Source organism: Ursus arctos, chromosome X, assembly GCF_023065955.2.
Source record: "Ursus arctos isolate Adak ecotype North America chromosome X, UrsArc2.0, whole genome shotgun sequence".
Classification (NCBI taxonomy): Eukaryota; Metazoa; Chordata; class Mammalia; order Carnivora; family Ursidae; genus Ursus; species Ursus arctos.
Genome location: NC_079873.1, coordinates 60,247,093 through 60,265,101, shown reverse-complemented (window position 1 = coordinate 60,265,101; position 18,009 = coordinate 60,247,093). Strand labels below are relative to the sequence as shown.

At 39.9% G+C, this 18,009-nt stretch overlaps 1 protein-coding gene across 2 annotated transcripts in view; it reads left to right on the top strand.

Annotated features, from left to right (window-relative positions):
- ZDHHC15 (zinc finger DHHC-type palmitoyltransferase 15) overlaps nucleotides 1-18,009 on the top strand; it is a 166,938-nt gene that overhangs the window by 32,566 nt on the left and 116,363 nt on the right. For both annotated transcript variants that reach the window (XM_048213704.2, XM_057312633.1), the window contains exon 2: nucleotides 10,279-10,305. In XM_048213704.2, coding sequence (XP_048069661.1) covers nucleotides 10,279-10,305 — 27 coding nt within the window. The remainder of the gene's footprint in view (nucleotides 1-10,278; nucleotides 10,306-18,009) is intronic.

The following is an 18,009-nucleotide window of genomic DNA, read 5'->3' as shown; positions in this document are numbered from 1 at the left end:
ACATTTCTATCACCCCCAAAACTTTCTTCATGCCCATTTGCAGCACCTCACTTTCACCTCCAGCCCTAGGCAACCACTGATCTGCTTTCTCTTTCTAAAACTTACCTTTTCTACGCATTCATACAAATGGAATTATACAATATATACAGTCTTTTGTATCTGGCTTCTTCACTGTGCATAATGTTTTTGAGTTTCATCCATGTTATAGCATTCTATTAGAGTTCTTCAAAGAAACAGGACCAATAAAATATATATAAATATATAAAAAGGGATTTATCCCGAGGGCTTAGCTTATGTGATTACTGAGGTTAAGTCCCATGATCTGCCTTCTGAAAGCTGGAGTCCCAGGAAAGCCAGTGGTGTAATTTCAGTACAAATCTGAAGGCCTGAGAACCAGGGGAACCAATGGTACAAGTTTTAGTCCAAGTCCAAAGGCCAGAGAACCAGGAGTACCAATGTCTGATTGCAAAAGAAGATAGATATTTGAGGTCAATCGGACAACAAATTTGCCTTTCCTCTACATTTTTGTTCTAGTCAGGCCCTCAAAGGATGGAATAACGCTCACACCAGATTGGCGAGGGTGATCTTTACTGTCTATGTGTTAAATGATAATCTCTTCCAGAAATACTCTCACTGGCACACCCAGAAATAATGTTTTTTCAGCTATCTGGGCATCCCTTAGCCTAGTCAAGTTGACACGTAATATTAAACATCACAAGCAATAAAATTTTCATTTTAAATATGACTGACATATTCTTAGTCTCTTCCTTTAATAGTGAAAAAGGCAATATTACAAAGGTCACTAAAGGAAAGGCAGAACTACCAAGATAAGTACCCCAATGTTTTATAATAAAGGCCCTTCTTTTTTTCTTCTGAAGTATGTAACTTCCAACAGGGAAGTGTGCAAGAAAATATTTTTTCCCATAGGCTTATTGAATCCTTACAGATTTCAGGAATATAAGGAACTTTAAAAGTCAAGTCCACTGCCTAATGTGTAAATGCCCTCTACAACATTTCCAAGTGTGTGTAATGGGAAACTCAGTTCTTTCCAATGCTGCCAATCCATCATTGTCATAGTTGTCGTCATCATCATCATCATCATCAAAATCATCATTTTTTTCTCATATTGAGCTAAAACGTGTCGACCTGTAGCTTTTACCCATTGATACTATTTCTGGCCACTGTTCTTGATCATACAAACCAATCCCACTTGTACTGTGACAGATGTAAAATTACTTGAAGTTAGCTGTTCTCCACCTGGAAACTTTACTGGTTTCCACTCATTTTCCTCTATACACATTGTCTCATTCCAACATCTTCAAAGCACTGAATGATTGCTTTCCCTCACCCACAAGTACTATAGCAAGTAGTCAAGCAAATGGTAGTTAGGACCTCCACTTCTTGCTTACCAGTGATTGTTCAGCCATAGAGACAGAAAGAGATATACCAAACAGCAATTTGTCAGCCACTCTTTATTTTTTTTTAAGATTTTTTATTTATTTATTTGACAGAGAGAAACAGCCAGCGAGAGAGGGAACACAGGGGGAGTGGGAGAGGAAGAAGTAGGCTCCTAGTGGAGAAACCTGATGTGGGGCTCGATCCCAGAACGCTGGGATCACGCCCTGAGCTGAAGGCACACGCTTAATGACTGCGCCACCCAGGCGCCCCTCAGCCACTCCTTATTAAGATTTGTCTCCAAGCAACTCTACTCTCCCCAACTCCTTTTTAAGGAGATGTTATTAACCCAAATCAGAGCCTAGTTCGACTGATTCAGTCATGCAACATATATGTGCAAAATCATGAATCCTAGATTGACCCACCAAGGATTCTTGTTTCCATTTCCATTTGTGTTGTCAAAGTAGAGTGTGCGCTTCTTTCAATCATTCTTAATCAGGATTTTTTTTTTAACTGGAAAGGAAAAAAAGTTAGTATCCATCTCCAGGTAGGTGTATTATAAAAAAGAGGACATTACCCAGTCAGATTTTTGCACAAACAAAATAGAATCGTTTTAACAAAGTACATTCAAATGATTATTAAAAGGATAAATTTTTAAGACTCAACAAAAATAGACCTGGAAATGAAGAGAAAGAGAAAGGATAACTGATGAATGACCTGAGGAAATAGCACCTAAAATATAGTATCATTCTCTTCTTAGATTTTTTCCCCATTTTCCTGACCTTAATGTTTATCATTGTGTATGAAAACCATGTTTTTTTAAGTTTTTTTAAAATTTTTTTCTCTTCTAAAGAGAGAGAGAGAGTGCACATGCAAGTGGAGAGGAGCAGCAGAGGGAGACAGGGAAAGAATCCCAAGCAGGCTCCACACCCAGTGCAGAGCTCAAGGCAGGGCTGGATCCTAGGACGCTGAGATCATGACCTGAGCCAAAATCAAGAGTCAGATGCTTAACCAACTGAGCCACCCAAGCACCCCTGAAAACCATCTTAATTCAATAGTTTCTCGAGATTGAAAGCCATGCCTTATGGTTTCACTTTGCCTTAACACCTAGTGTAAATGCTCACAGATGGTGGTGACTAAAGACAGTTAGGCCTCACTTTGCTCAAATGACATTCTGAGCAAAAATTATGTATGTATCAAGCAGTAAAGAATGATCGGGGAAGGTATAGATATAGTACATGCAAAAAGCCTTGGAGGCTAGGATCTAGTCCCAGCTCTACCATTAACTTGCTCTGTGACCTTGGACAAATCATTTGATACTACTCTAGTCCTTTTTTCCCCAGCTGTAAAATGAGACAGATAAACCAGATAACTGCTAAAGTTCTGATATTCTGGGGCACCTGGGTGGCTCAATCATTAAGCATCTGCCTTAGGCTCAGGGCGTGATCCCGGCGTTCTGGGATTTGAGTCCCACATCAGGCTCCTCCACTGGAAGCCTGCTTCTTCCTCTCCCACTCCCCCTTGTTGTGTTCCCTTTCTTGCTGGCTGTCTCTCTCTCTCTCTGTCAAATAAATAAATAAAATATTAAAAAAAATAAAAATAAAGTTCTGATATTCTACAAGATCATAGTTCAAATATAATAAGTGTTAATATTTTATCCTTCCCTTGTGCTTATTTTTTTTATAATGATTTTTTATCATATTATGTTAGTCACCATACAGTACATCCCCGGTTTTCGATGTAAGGCTCGATGATTCATTAGTTGTGTATAACACCCAGTGCACCATGCAATATGTGCCCTCCTTACTACCCATCACCGGCCTATCCCATTCCCCCACCCCCCTCCCCTCTGTAGCCCTCAGTTTGTTTCTCATAGTCCATAGTCTCTCATGTTTCATTCCCCCTTCTGATTACCCCCCTTTCTTTATCCCTTTCTTCCCCTACTGATCATTCTAGTTCTTATGTTCCATAGATGAGAGAAATCATATGATAGTTGTCTTTCTCTGCTTGACTTATTTCACTTAGCATTATCTCCTCCAGTGCCGTCCATGTTGTAGCAAATGTTGAGAACTCGTTCTTTCTGATTGCTGAGTAATATTCCATTGTATATATGGACCACAACTTCTTAATCCAGTCATCTGTTGAAGGGCATCTCGGTTCCTTCCACGATTTAGCTATTGTGGACATTGCTGCTATGAACATTGGGGTGCATATGGCCCTTCTCTTCACTACGTCTGTATCTTTGGGGTAAACACCCAGTAGTGCAATGGCTGGATCATAGGGTAGCTCAATTTTTCACTTTTTAAGGGACCTCCACACTGTTTTCCAGAGTGGCTGTACCAACTTGCATTCCCACCAACAATGTAGCAGGGATCCCCTTTCTCCACATCCTCTCCAACAATTGTTGTTTCTTGCCTTGTCTATTTTTGCCATTCTAACTGGCGTAAGGTGGTATCTCAGTGTGGTTTTGATTTGAATTTCCTTGATGGCTAATGATTTTGAACATTTTTTCATGTGTCTGTTAGCCATTTGTATGTCTTCATTGGAAAAGTCTCTGTTCATTTCTTCTGCCCATTTTATGATTTGTTTATTTGTTTCTCGTGTATTGAGTTTGAGAAGTTCTTTGTAGATCTTGGATACCAGTCCTTTATCTGTAGTGTCATTTGCAAATATCTTCTCCCATTCCGTGGGCTGCCTCTTAGTTTTTCTGACTGTTTCCTTGGCTGTGCAGAAACTTTTAATCTTGATGAAGTCCCATAAATTCATTTTATCTTTTGTTTCTCTTGCCTTTGGGGATGTATCATGAAAAAGGTTGCTTTGGCCGATGTCGTAGAGGTTGCTGCCTATGTTCTCCTCTAGGATTTTGATGGATTCCTGTCTCACATCGAGGTCTTTCATCCATTTGGAGTTTATTTTTGTGTATGGTGTGAGATAGTGGTCAAGTTTCATTCTTTTGCATGTAGCTGTCCAATTTTCCCAGCACCATTTATTGAAGAGACTGTCTTTTTCCCACCGGATGTTTTTTCCTGCTTTATCAAATATTAGTTGCCCAAAGAGCTGAGGGTCCATTTCTGGGCTCTCTATTCTGTTCCATTGGTCTATGTGTCTGTTTTTGTGCCAGTACCATGCTGTCTTTGTGATCACAGCTTTGTAGTACAGCTCGAAATCCGGCATTGTGATGCCCCCAGCTTTGTTTTTCCTTTTCAACAGTTCCCTGGAGATTCGGGGTCTTTTCTGGTTCCATACAAATTTAAGGACTATTTGTTCCAGTTCTTTGAAAAATGTCCTCGGTATTTTGATCGGGATAGCATTGAAAGTGTAGATTGCTCTGGGTAGCATGGACATTTTAACTATGTTAATTCTTCCGATCCATGAGCATGGAATATCTTTCCATCTTTTTATGTCTTCCTCATTGTCTTTTAAGAGTGATTTATAGTTTCTAGAATAAAGGTCCTTTACGTCTCTGGTTAGGTTAATTCCAAGGTAACGTATGGTTTTTGGTGCTATTGTAAATGGGATGGATTCCCTAATTTCTCTTTCTTCGTTCTCGTTATTCGTGTACAGAAATGCAACTGATTTCTGAGCATTGATTTTGTATCCCGCCACGTTACTGAATTGCTCTATAACTTCTAATAGTTTGGGAGTGGCTTCTTTTGGGTTTTCCATATAGAGTATCATGTCATCTGCGAAGAGAGACATTTTGACTTCTTCTTTGCCGATTTGAATACCTTTGATCCCTTTTTGTTGTCTGATTGCTGTTGCAAGGACTTCTAGTACTATGTTGAATAATAGTGGCGAGAGTGGGCATCCTTGTCGTGTTCCTGATCTTAAGGGAAAGGCTTCCAGCTTTTCCCCATTGAGAATAATATTTGCAGTAGGCTTTTCATAGATGGCTTTTATGAGATTGAGAAATGTACCTTCTATTCCTACACTCTGAAGGGTTTTAATCAGGAAAGGATGCTGTATTTTGTCAAATGCTTTTTCGGCATCGATTGAGAGGATCATATGGTTCCTGAGTCTTTTCTTGTTGATATGATGTATCACGCTGATTGATTTGCGAATGTTGAACCACGCTTGCATCCCAGGTATGAATCCCACTTGATCGTGATGGATAATCCTTTTAATGTACTGTTGGATTCTATTAGCAAGTATCTTGTTGAGGATTTTGGCGTCCGTATTCATTAGGGAGATCGGTCTGTAATTCTCCTTTTTGAGGGGGTCTTTGCCTGGTTTGGGGATCAAGGTAATATTGGCCTCATAGAATGAGTTTGGTAGCTTTCCTTCTGTTTCTATTTTTTGAAATAGCTTTAGGAGAATAGGTATTATTTCTTCTTTGAATGTTTGGTAGAATTCCCCAGGAAAACCGTCCGGGCCTGGAGTTTTGTTATTTGGAAGGTTGTTTATCACTGACTCAATTTCTTCATAATTAATTGACCTGTTTAAGAAATCAATTTCTTCCTGTTTCAATCTTGGTAGTTTATAGGTTTCCAGGAAGGATTCCATCTCTTCCAGATTGCTTAGTTTATTGACATATAGCTGTTGATAAAAATTTCTAATAATCCTTCCAATTTCAATGGTGTTCGTCGTGACCTCTCCTTTTTCATTCATAATTTTAATAATCTGTGTCCTTTCTCTTTTCTTTTGGATAAGTCTTGCCAGTGGTCTGTCAATTTTATTGATTCTCTCAAAGAACCAGCTTCTAGTCCTGTTGATCTGCTCTACTGTACTTCTGGTTTCTGCTTGATTTCAGCTCTAATTTTGGTCAACTGCTTCCTCGTGCGTGGATTAGGCCTGTCCCTCTGTTGCTGTTCCAGCTTCTTGAGGTGAGAATATAAAAACTGCATTTTAGATTTTTCTATTCTTTTGAGTGAGGCTTGGATGGCTATGTATTTCCCCCTTAGGACCGCCTTTGCAGTATCCCATAGGTTTTGGACTGTTATATTTTCATTCTCATTGGTCTCCATAAATTGTTTAATTTGATTTTTGATTTCCTGGTTTATCGAGTCATTCCTGAGCAGGATGGTTCTTAGTCTCCAAGTGTTTGAGTTTCCTCCAAATTTTTCCTTGTGGTTGAGTTCCAATTTCAGAGCGTTGTGGTCTGAGAATATGCAGGGGATAATTTCAGTCTTTTGGTATCGGCTGAGACCTGTTTTGTGTCCCAGAACATGGTCTATTCTTGAAAATGTTCCATGGGCATTAGAATAGAATGAGTATTCTTTGGTTCTGGGGTGTAGTGTTCTATATATATCTATGAGGTCCAACTCGTCGAGTATGGCATTCAAAGCCTTTGATTCTTTGCTTAGTTTTTGCCAGGGTGTTATGTCTATTTCTGAGAGTGGAGTGTTGAGGTCCCCTACTATTAATGTATTTTTATTTATATGTCTCTTTATTCTGGTTAAGAGTTGGCTTGTGTATCTTGCTGCTCCCCTGTTGGGGGCATATATATTTATAATTGTCATATCCACTTGTTGAATACTTCCTTTAAGAATAATATAGTGCCCTTCTGCGTCTCTAACTATAGTCTGTAGTTTAAAATCCAGTTTATCTGATATGAGAATTGCTACCCCAGCTTTCCTTTGAGGTCCATTTGCGTGAAAGATGGTACTCCATCCCCTTACTCTCAGTCTGAATGCATCTTTGGGTTCGAAATGAGTCTCTTGTAGACAGCAAATGGATGGGTCATTTCTTTTTATCCAATCTGCAACCCTATGGCATTTTAAGCAAGAATTTAAACCATTAATATTAAGACTGAGTACTGAGAGATATGCTTTTAATTCTGCCATGTTGTCAGCAAAGTCTTTGTTTGTATTGGCTCTGACTTTCTGTATTGTATCACTCTTGGGGCCTTTTTACTTTTATAGAACCCCCCGTAATACCTCCTGTAGGGCTGGTTTTGTGGTTACAAAATTGGCTAGTGACTGGCAATTCTGAAATGTCTTTATTTCTCCATCAATTCTGAAGGACAGCCTTGCTGGATAAAGGATCCTTGGCTGCATATTTTTCTCTGAAAGAGCTTTAAAAATGCTCCCCCAACCCTTTCTCTCATTCCAGGTCTGTGTAGACAGGTCTGACGTAATTCTGATGCCTTTGCCTTGGTACGTGAGAAATTTCTTTGACCTGGCCGCTTTCAATACTGTATCCTTGGATCTCATATTTGCGAATTGCACTATGACGTGACGTGGTGTAGGTCTGTCATGGTTGAGCTTGGGAGGGGTCCTCTCTGCCTCTTGGACACGAATTTTTGTTTCCCTTGCTAGATTAGGGAAGTTTTCAGCTACAATTTGTTCAAATATCTCTTCTAGACCTCTGTTTTTCTCCACCCCCTCGGGGATGCCGATGATTCTAACATTGGATCGTTTCGTTGAGTCAGTAATCTCCCGTAGCCAACATTCGTGGGCGTGGATTTTTTTAAGACCATCTTCTATTTTTATTTTTTCCTCTATTAACCCATCCTCCAATTCACTAACCCTTTCCTCTGCTTCGGTGACCCTGGCCGTCAGAGCCTCTAGTTTTGCCTGCATTTGGCTCATAGAATTTTTAATTTCTGTCAAATTTGCTCTCATTTCCGCCCTTACGGATTCTATATTCTCAGTAATATTTTCCTTAATACTTTTTTCAAGTCTACTCATTATCTTGACCATTGTTACTCTGAATTCCATTTCTGATAATTTTGTTACATCATATCCGTTACTTCTGTGGCAGAGGCCACAGACTCACTGTCTTTTCTTTGCTGGGGGGGGGGGGCTTCTCCTTCTTGTCATTCTAATGAGGAGAGGTTGCGGGGTTGTCCAGAGCCCAAATTATTGACTGGGTCGCAGGTCGTGCCCCTTGTTTTATAGGGATCTTAGAGATGTGGGCTTCTTCTTTAAAGATTTTATTTATTTACTTATCTGAGAGAGGGAGACAGACCGTCAGCAAGAACGGAACAGAAGCAGGGAAGTGAGAGAGGAAGAAGCAGGCTCCCAGCGGAGGAGCCCGATGAGGGACTCCTTTCTGGAACGCTGGGATCACGCCCTAAGCCGGAGACAGGCGCTCAATGACTGCGCCACCCAGGCGCCCAGGTTGTGGGCTTCCTGATTTTTCAGCCTGCCTTTTGTGTTCTGGGGGAGGGGCCTGCCGCGCTGATACTCAGGCAACCCTATTTGGGTAGAGTCTCCGTGTCCCCTGCGAGGGGGGATGGGGATGGGCACTCTCTGAGCCGGTATTTCCAGGCTTTTGTTCTCTGGCGGCTTTCCCTGGTGGTTTGCTGTGCCTCTTCTGAGAGTCAGAGCAGCAGCGGCCGAATTTCAGCCTCTGCCACAGAACAGAGGGATTGCGGCCCGTTCTCCACAGATGTTCTGGCCACTTTAACTCTATTACTGTTGGTGCTGCTCAACCCTGCAGCATCCTGGGATGTGTGCACCAACCCGGCGTCCCTGCCCTCACTTCCAGGGCCGGCGCGTCTCTGTCCTTTGTGTTTCTAATGCCGCCAGCCACCGGCCGCCCCGCACGCTCCCGGGTCTCCCGGTCTCAGTCTATGCCCGGTGAGCACACCTCGATTCTGGAGTTCGTGAGAAGCCTGGTGGCGCGCGCACCCGGTTCAGAGTCTCAGTCTGCTGTTTCGCGGGTGCCGACCGCGAGTCCGCCCGCTCCCCCGTGCAGGTGGCCCGCCAGCCGCCAGCCGCCCCGCGTGCGTTCTGGGAGCTTCCGGTCTCAGTCTGGATCCCGTGAGCACACCGGGATTCCGGTGTTCCGGGAGATGCCTGGATTCCGGTGTTCCGGGAGATGCCTGGTGGCACGCGCTGCTGGCTCACCGGTCTCAGTCCGCTCTCTCGCGGGTGCCCTCTGTGAGTCCGCCCGCTCCCCCGTGCAGGTGGCTGCCGCTTCCCGGCGCCCAAACGCGGCGGCTCCCTCCCCCTTCCGTTTATCTTCCGATATCTGTGCACGGTTTACAGCTCCCCTCATCGTACCTCAATACTCAGTGCTGGAGATGTTCATTTGTAGAGATCCAGATGCATCATCCTGCGTCTCAGGCTGATTCCATGGTTATTTAGGCTGGTCTGGTACCTATCCAGCTCGACTCAGGGGACCGCTGAAAAAGGGGTCCCCTACTCCTCCGCCATCTTAACTCCTCCCCCCTTCCCTTGTGCTTATTATGTTAAACAGCAGTTACATGCATTAACTCGTTTGAATCTCAAGTAACCTTGTAAGGTAGGTAATGTTAGGGAAGTTAAGGAACCTGCCTAAGGTCACAAAATAGAGCAGCTGGGTTTTTATCCCAGGCAGTTTGACTTCAGAGCTGTCATACAACCTCCACACTAAATGAACTCTAAATATATAAGAGAAGCTTGGTATTTAAAGATTGTTCTCCAGTGAATACTTTGAATGGTCATCTCCTAATTTACTGTCTTTTAAGCTCTTGTATAGCTCAAGAGTTTCCATTTGGTGGAATTTTTAAAAATCTGGTTACATTTGTAATCGTTGAAGGAGTATAAATTCTTAATTAACTCAGGTTTAAGATGAAAAAAGATAGCAAAGGATGAAATTTAATCATTTTTGCCTTCCCTCATCTTAGCAGGCTGATTGTTTCCTAAAGTGTTATTCCACTGAATATATGGCTCAAAAATGATGCTATGGAAAAATGGATTAGAAAAATGATGTTTTGGGGCACCTGGGTGCTGCAGTCTGACTCTTGGTTTCAGCTCAGGTTGTGATCTCAGGGTTGTGAGATCAAGCCCTGCTTCAGGCTCTGTGCTCAGCACAGAGTCTGCTTAAGACTCTCTCTCCCTCTGCCCCTCCCGCTCCCACTCTCTCTCTCTCAAATAAATAAATAAGTCTTAAAAAGGGAAAAGAAAAATGTTTTTAAAATATCACTAATTTTGATCTTTCTCTTGTTTTCCACAGTGACTGTTTTGAGCCCAGCAGAAAAAGGTAAGATAGTATTGTAAATTGTATTGGTCAGAATTGTATCCCTCTTTCTGTCTAAAAGCTAATTACATAAAAGCCTTTAAATTGAGCAGCTTTACCAGGAATACTGAATTGAGTGGAAAGTTTAGGATGGCATTTTTCAGGAAGCATACCCGGAGCTTACCCAGAGAGAAAGCAGAACATATTTTCAGTGGCTCCTTTGGCTGTAGGACAGGAATTGGAAGTTACCAGTATTTGTGATAGAGAAAGACATAGGTAACCATGCTGTTGGCCATATTGACCCTAGGCTCTTGCTTCATCATTGTTGTCCTAGGTACCTTGCCTTCCTGGGCAATTCATTCCCTCTTAAAGGTATGGAATAAGGGTCCCACGAGGAAATTTAAAATGATAAGTCCTTCACCATCACAGTTGTAATATATTTACATATTCTTCTCTACTCTTCAACCCCACTGGGCTTATTCTGTAGTTTATACGACCACTGTAAATAGATTGAGGAATTTTCCATTAAAAAATGTGTAAACTGAGCATGAGTCTTAACAAACACTTGACCTCATGTTATTTTTTCAGGCATAACCATAAATATTTATGTAGCCACTTTATATAGCCACTTTTAATTCTAACTTCATGGGATTAACTGTTGTAATTCATTAATTACATAATGTTTATATTATGCATTTTTATTTTTTATTCAGTTTTTTTATTTTAATGTGAGTATACTTAGAGTATTATATTAGTTTCAGGTGTACGATATAATGGTTCACAACACTATACATTACTCAGTGCTCATCATGATAAATGTACTCATAAATTGCCATCACCTAGTTCACCCATCCCTCAAACTAACTGCCTTCTGGTAACCACCAGTCTGTTTTTTGGTTTGTCTCTCCTCATATTTTTTCCTGTGCTTATTTTGTTTCTTGTTTCTTTCTTTTCTCGTTTTGTTTCTTAAATTCCACATGTGAGTGAAATCATATGGTATTTGTCCTTCTCTGAACAACTTACTTCACTTAGCATTATACTCTCTACCTCCATCCATTTTGTTGCAAATATCAAGATTTCATTCTTTCCTGGAGCTGAGTAATGTTTGATTGTATATATTTATCACATCTTCTTCATCCATCAATGCACACTTGGGCTGCTTCCAATTTTGGCTATTATAATTAATGCTGCAATAAACATATGGGTGCATGTATCCCTTTCAATCATTGTTTTTGTATTTTTGAGGTAAGTACCAAGTAATGCAATTACTGCATCACAAAGTAGTTCTATTTTTAAGTTTTTGAGGAACCCCCATAAAATTTTCCACAGTGGCTGCACAAGTTTGCATTCCCACAAACAATGCAAGAGGGTTTCCGTTTCTCTGTATCCTCACCAACACTTGTTGTTTCTTGTGGTTTTGGTTTTAGCCATTCTGCAGGTGTGAGGTGATACCTCATTGTAGTTTTGATTTGTATTTCCCTGATGAGAAGTGATGATGAGCATCTCTTCATGTGTCTTTTGACCATCTGGATGTCTTCTTTGGAGAAATGTCTGTGTATGACTTCTGCCCATTTCTTTTTTTTTTTTTAATGATTTTTTATTATATTATGTTAGTTGCCATACAGTACATCCCCGGTTTCCGATGTAAGGCTCGATGATTCATTAGTTGTGTATAACACCCAGTGCACCATGCAATACGTGCCCTCCTTACTACCCATCACCGGTCTATCCCATTCCCCCACCCCCCCTCCCCTCCGAGGCCCTCAGTTTGTTTCTCATAGTCTATAGTCTCTCATGTTTCATTCCCCCTTCTGATTACCCCCCCTTTCTTTATCCCTTTCTTCCCCTACCGATCATCCTAGTTCTTATGTTCCATAGATGAGAGAAATCATATGATAGTTGTCTTTCTCTGCTTGACTTATTTCACTTAGCATTATCTCCTCCAGTGCCGTCCATGTTGTAGCAAATGTTGAGAACTCGTTCTTTCTGATTGCTGAGTAATATTCCATTGTATATATGGACCACAACTTCTTAATCCAGTCATCTGTTGAAGGGCATCTCGGCTCCTTCCACAATTTAGCTATTGTGGACATTGCTGCTATGAACATTGGGGTGCATATGGCCCTTCTCTTCACTACGTCTGTATCTTTGGGGTAAACACCCAGTAGTGCAATGGCTGGATCATAGGGTAGCTCAATTTTTAACTTTTTAAGGGACCTCCACACTGTTTTCCAGAGTGGCTATACCAACTTGCATTCCCACCAACAATGTAGCAGGGATCCCCTTTCTCCACATCCTCTCCAACAATTGTTGTTTCTTGCCTTGTCTATTTTTGCCATTCTAACTGGTGTGAGGTGGTATCTCGGTATGGTTTTGATTTGAATTTCCTTGATGGCTAATGATTTTGAACATTTTTTCATGTGTCTGTTAGCCATTTGTACGTCAACATTGGAAAAGTATCTGTTCATATCTTCTGCCCATTTTTTGATTTGTTTATTTGTTTCTCGTGTATTGAGTTTGAGAAGTTCTTTGTAGATCTTGGATACCAGTCCTTTATCTGTAGTGTCATTTGCAAATATCTTCTCCCATTCCGTGGGCTGCCTCTTAGTTTTTCTGACTGTTTCCTTGGCTGTGCAGAAACTTTTAATCTTGATGAAGTCCCATAAATTCATTTTATCTTTTGTTTCTCTTGCCTTTGGGGATGTATCATGAAAAAGGTTGCTTTGGCCGATGTCGTAGAGGTTGCTGCCTATGTTCTCCTCTAGGATTTTGATGGATTCCTGTCTCACATCGAGGTCTTTCATCCATTTGGAGTTTATTTTTGTGTATGGTGTGAGATAGTGGTCAAGTTTCATTCTTTTGCATGTAGCTGTCCAATTTTCCCAGCACCATTTATTGAAGAGACTGTCTTTTTCCCACCGGATGTTTTTTCCTGCTTTATCAAATATTAGTTGCCCAAAGAGCCGAGGGTTCATTTCTGGGCTCTCTATTCTGTTCCATTGGTCTATGTGTCTGTTTTTGTGCCAGTACCATGCTGTCTTTGTGATCACAGCTTTGTAGTACAGCTCGAAATCCGGCATTGTGATGCCCTCAGCTTTGTTTTTCCTTTTCAACAGTTCCTTGGAGATTCAGGGCCTTTTCCGTTTCCATACAAATTTAAGGACTGTTTGTTCCAGTTCTTTGAAAAATGTCCTCGGTATTTTGATCGGGATAGCATTGAAAGTGTAGATTGCTCTGGATAGCATGGACATTTTAACTATGTTAATTCTTCCGATCCATGAGCATGGAATATCTTTCCATCTTTTTATGCCTTCCTCAATGTCTTTCAAGAGTGATTTATAGTTTCTAGAATATAGGTGCTTAACGTCTCTGGTTAAGTTAATTCCAAGGTAACGTATGGTTTTAGGTGCTATTGTAAATGACTTCTGCCCATTTCTTAATTGGATCATTTGTTTTAGGGGTGTTGAGCTGTATAAGTTTTTTATATGTTTTGAATGCCAGCCCTTTATCTGATATGTCATTTGCAAATATCTTCTCCTTCTGTCAGTTGTCTTTTGGTTTTGTCAACTGTTTCCTTTGCTGTGCAAAAGCTTTTTATCTTGTTGAAGTCCCAGTAGTTCATTTTTGCCTTTGTTTCCTGTGCTTTTGGAGAAGTGTTTAGCAAGAAGTTGCTGCAGCCAAGAGCAAAGAAGTTGCTGTGGCCAAGGTCAAAGAAGTTGCTTCCTGTCTTCTCCTCAAGGATTTTGATGGATTCCTGTCTCACAGTTAGGTCTTTCATCCATTTTGTGTCTATTTTTGTGTATGGTATAAGGAAATGGTCCAGTTTCATCCTTCTGCATGTGGCTGTCCAATTTCCCCAACACTGTTGAAGGGACTGTCTTTTTTCCATTAAATATTCTTTCCTACTTTGTTTAAGATTAGTTGACCATGAGTTGAGGGTCCATTTCTGAAGTCTCTATTCTGTTCCATTGATCTATGTGTCTGTTTTTGTGCCAGTACCATGCTGTCTTGATGATGACAGCTTTGTAATAGAGCTTAAAGTCTGGAATTGTGATGCCACCAGCTTTGGTTTCCTTTTTCAACATTCCTTTGGCTATTTGGGGTCTTTTCTGGATACAAATTTTTCTACATACAAATTTTAGGATAGTTTGTTTTAGCTCTGTGAAAAATGCTGGTGGTATTTTGGTAGGGATTGCATTGAATGTGTAAATGGCTTTGGGTACTATAGACATTTTAATAATATTTGTTCTTCTAATCCATGAGCATGGAATATCTTTCCATTTATGTCCTCTTCTTTCATCAGTGTTTTATAGTTTTCAGAGTACAGGTCTTTTACCTCTTTGGTTAGGTTTATTCCTAGTTACCTTCTTATTTTGGTTCCAATTATAAATGGAATTGTTTTCTGAATTTCTCTTTCTGCTGCTTCATTCTTGCTATATAGAAATGCAACAGATTTCTCTATGTTGATTTTGTATCCTGCAACTTTACTGAATTCACATATCAGTTCTAGCAGTTTTTTGGTGGAGTCTTTTGGGTTTTCTATATAGCATTTCATGTCATCTGCAAATAGTGAAAGTTTTACGTCTTCCTTGCCAATTTGGGTGCATTTCTATTCTTTTCATTGTCTGATTGCTATGGCTAGGCCTTCCATTACTATGTTAAATAACAGTGGTGAGAGTGGACATCCTTGTCTTCTTCCTGACCATAGAGAAAAAACTCTCAGTTTTTTCCCATTGAGGATAAGATTAGTTGTGGGTTTTTCACATATGACCTTTATGACATTGAGGGATGTTTTCTCTTAACCTACTTTGCTGAGTGTTTTTATCGTGAATTGATGTTGTACTTTTTCAAATGCATTACCCTGATACCAAAGCCAGATAAGGACTCCACTAAAAAGGAGAACTAAAGGCCAATATTCCTGATGAACATGGATGCAGAATTCCTCAGTAAAATACTACCAAACCAAATCCAACAATATATTTAAAAATCATTCCTCACAGTTAAGTGGGATTTATTCCTTGGTTACAAGTGTGGTTCATCATATGCAAATCAATCAGTGTGATATACCATTAAAACAATAAGAACCATATGATCATCTCAATAGATGCAGATAAAGCATTTGACAAATAAGTATTCATGCTATTAATCATTTAACAGAGAGATTGGCTAGAGAGGCAACAGAGTAGAGTGGTGGGAAGACAGTAAAACATAGTAGTTAAAAGTATGGGTTCTGGAGCTATCCTCACTAAATTTTAGTCCTGGCACCACTACTTCCTAGTAAATTATTCAGCCTTCTTGTGTCTACTTTATTATTTGTGGAACAGAGGTACTAATACTACCTATTTCATGGAGTTACTGTGAAAATTTAATGAGTTAATACATGCAAAGCACTCAGAACATTGGGAAGTAAAGCCATACTATGGCTTAACAAATATTTGCTACTTTATTATAGCCTTAGAGCAAGTATTGAGTTGTCTCATATTCTCATGTATGGTTCCTTAGGTCAGAGATCACTTTATGTATATATGTATATAACGTAATTTTCCACAATACACTTTCAAGACAAGTTGGGCTGGGGCTTTACTTATGCTCTAATGTAATAAGAATAATTACAATAATGTTATTATTGGAAACTATCATTTATTGTGCTAGATACCCTGCTAAGTATTATATGTATGTTAAGTCCTTCAGTATTTACAGAAATACAGTGATATAGACACTCTTGTGTCCATTTTATTGTGAAGGAAACTGAAATTTAGAAAGGTTAACTAAATTATCCCAGGTCATCTAGCTAGTAAGTGGAAGAATTCAAACCCATAACTCTCTGACTTCAAAGTTTGTACTCTTAAGTAAACCTGCACTTGTCTTTTACTTTTCAATCTACAGCTCCCTTATTTGCTTAGTTGAGCTCCTTAATGAGAAACTTGATGCTCCATTCCTGTTTTATCTAGTGTCCAAAGTTCTATATCTTCATTTTGTGTATATTATCAGTGAACTCAATCGAACCAGTGTGGAGTGTCATTTGTAAGCTCAACTCGGTTCAGAGCCTTCCTAGTAGCATCAGTCCAGTTACCAGGATTTGAACTCTTTAGATTATGTTACCACAGTGTATGATTTCTTTTTCTTTTATCAACTATTTGACCAATCCCAGCTCGTCCCTCCTCTCTGGTAACCATCAGTTTGTTCTCTATAGTTAAGACACTGTTTCTTGGTTTATCTCTCTTTCTTCTTTTTGAATATTCTTTTCTGCTTTGTTAAAGATTAATTGACCATATAATTGTGGGTTTAATTCTGGGCTTTCTATTCTGTTTTATTGATCTATGTGTATTTTTGTGCCAGTACCATACTAATTACTACAGCTTTATAATAGAACTTGAAGTCTGGAATTGTGATACCTACAGTTTTGTTTTTCAAGATTATTTTGTCTATTCGGAGTCTTTTGTGGTCATAATGTATGATAATTTGTTTGTTTCAAGTTTTTATTTAAATTCCAGTTAGTTAACATACAGTGTAATATTAGTTTCAGATGTAGAATTTAGTGATTCTTCACTTACATACAACACCCAGTGCTCATCGCAAGTGCCCTCCTTAATACCCATCACCTGTTTAACCCATCCCCCTGCCCACCTCCCCTCTGGCAACCCTCAGTTTGTTCTCTATAGTTAAGAGTCTGTTTTATTCTTTGCCTCTCTCTTTTTTCCCAATGCTCATCAGTTTTATTTCTTAAATCCCACATATGAGTGAAATCATATGGTATTTGTCTTTCTCTGACTTATTTTGCTTAGCATAATGCACTTTACTCTGTCCACGTCATTGCAAATGGCAAGATTTCATTCTTTTTGATGGCTGAGTAATATTCCATTGTAGATAAATACCACAACTTCTTTATCCATTTGGACCACTTTCTTACACCACACAAAAATAAATTCAAAATGGGTGAAAGACCTAAGTGTGACACAGGAAACCATCAAAATCCTAGAGAACACAGGCAACAACCTTTTTGACATTGACCATAGAATCTTCTTCCTAGATACACCTCCAGAGGCAAGGGAAACAAAAGCAAAAATGAACTATTGGAACTTCATCAAGATAAAAAGCTTCTGCACAGTGAAGAAATAATCAACAAAACTAAAAGGCAACCTTTGGAATGGGAGAAGATATTTGCAAATGATATACCTGATAAAGGGTTAGTTTCCAAAATCTATAAAGAACTTATCAAACTCAACACCCAAAGAACAAATAATCCATTCAAGAAATGGGCAGAAGGGGGCGCCTGGGTGGCACAGCGGTTAAGCGTCTGCCTTCGGCTCAGGGCGTGATCCCGGCGTTATGGGATCGAGCCCCACATCAGGCTCCTCTGCAATGAGCCTGCTTCTTCCTCTCCCACTCCCCCGGCTTGTGTTCCCTCTCTCGCTGGCTGTCTCTATCTCTGTCGAATAAATAAAAAATAAAATCTTTAAAAAAAAAAAAAAAAAGAAATGGGCAGAAGACATGAACAGACATTTTTCCAAAGAAAATAATACAGATGGCCAACAGATACATGAAAAGTTGCTCAACATCACTCATCATCAGGGAAATACAATGTATGATTTTTAAGCTCCTTCCTGACACTAGAATTCTGATTCCAACTACTTTTATCCTGATAGCTCTCAAATTTATCAATATAATGAAGAATAAGATTAGATTTTGCTTCTTTATTCTGCAGTGGAGCATAATGGGACAAAAAAC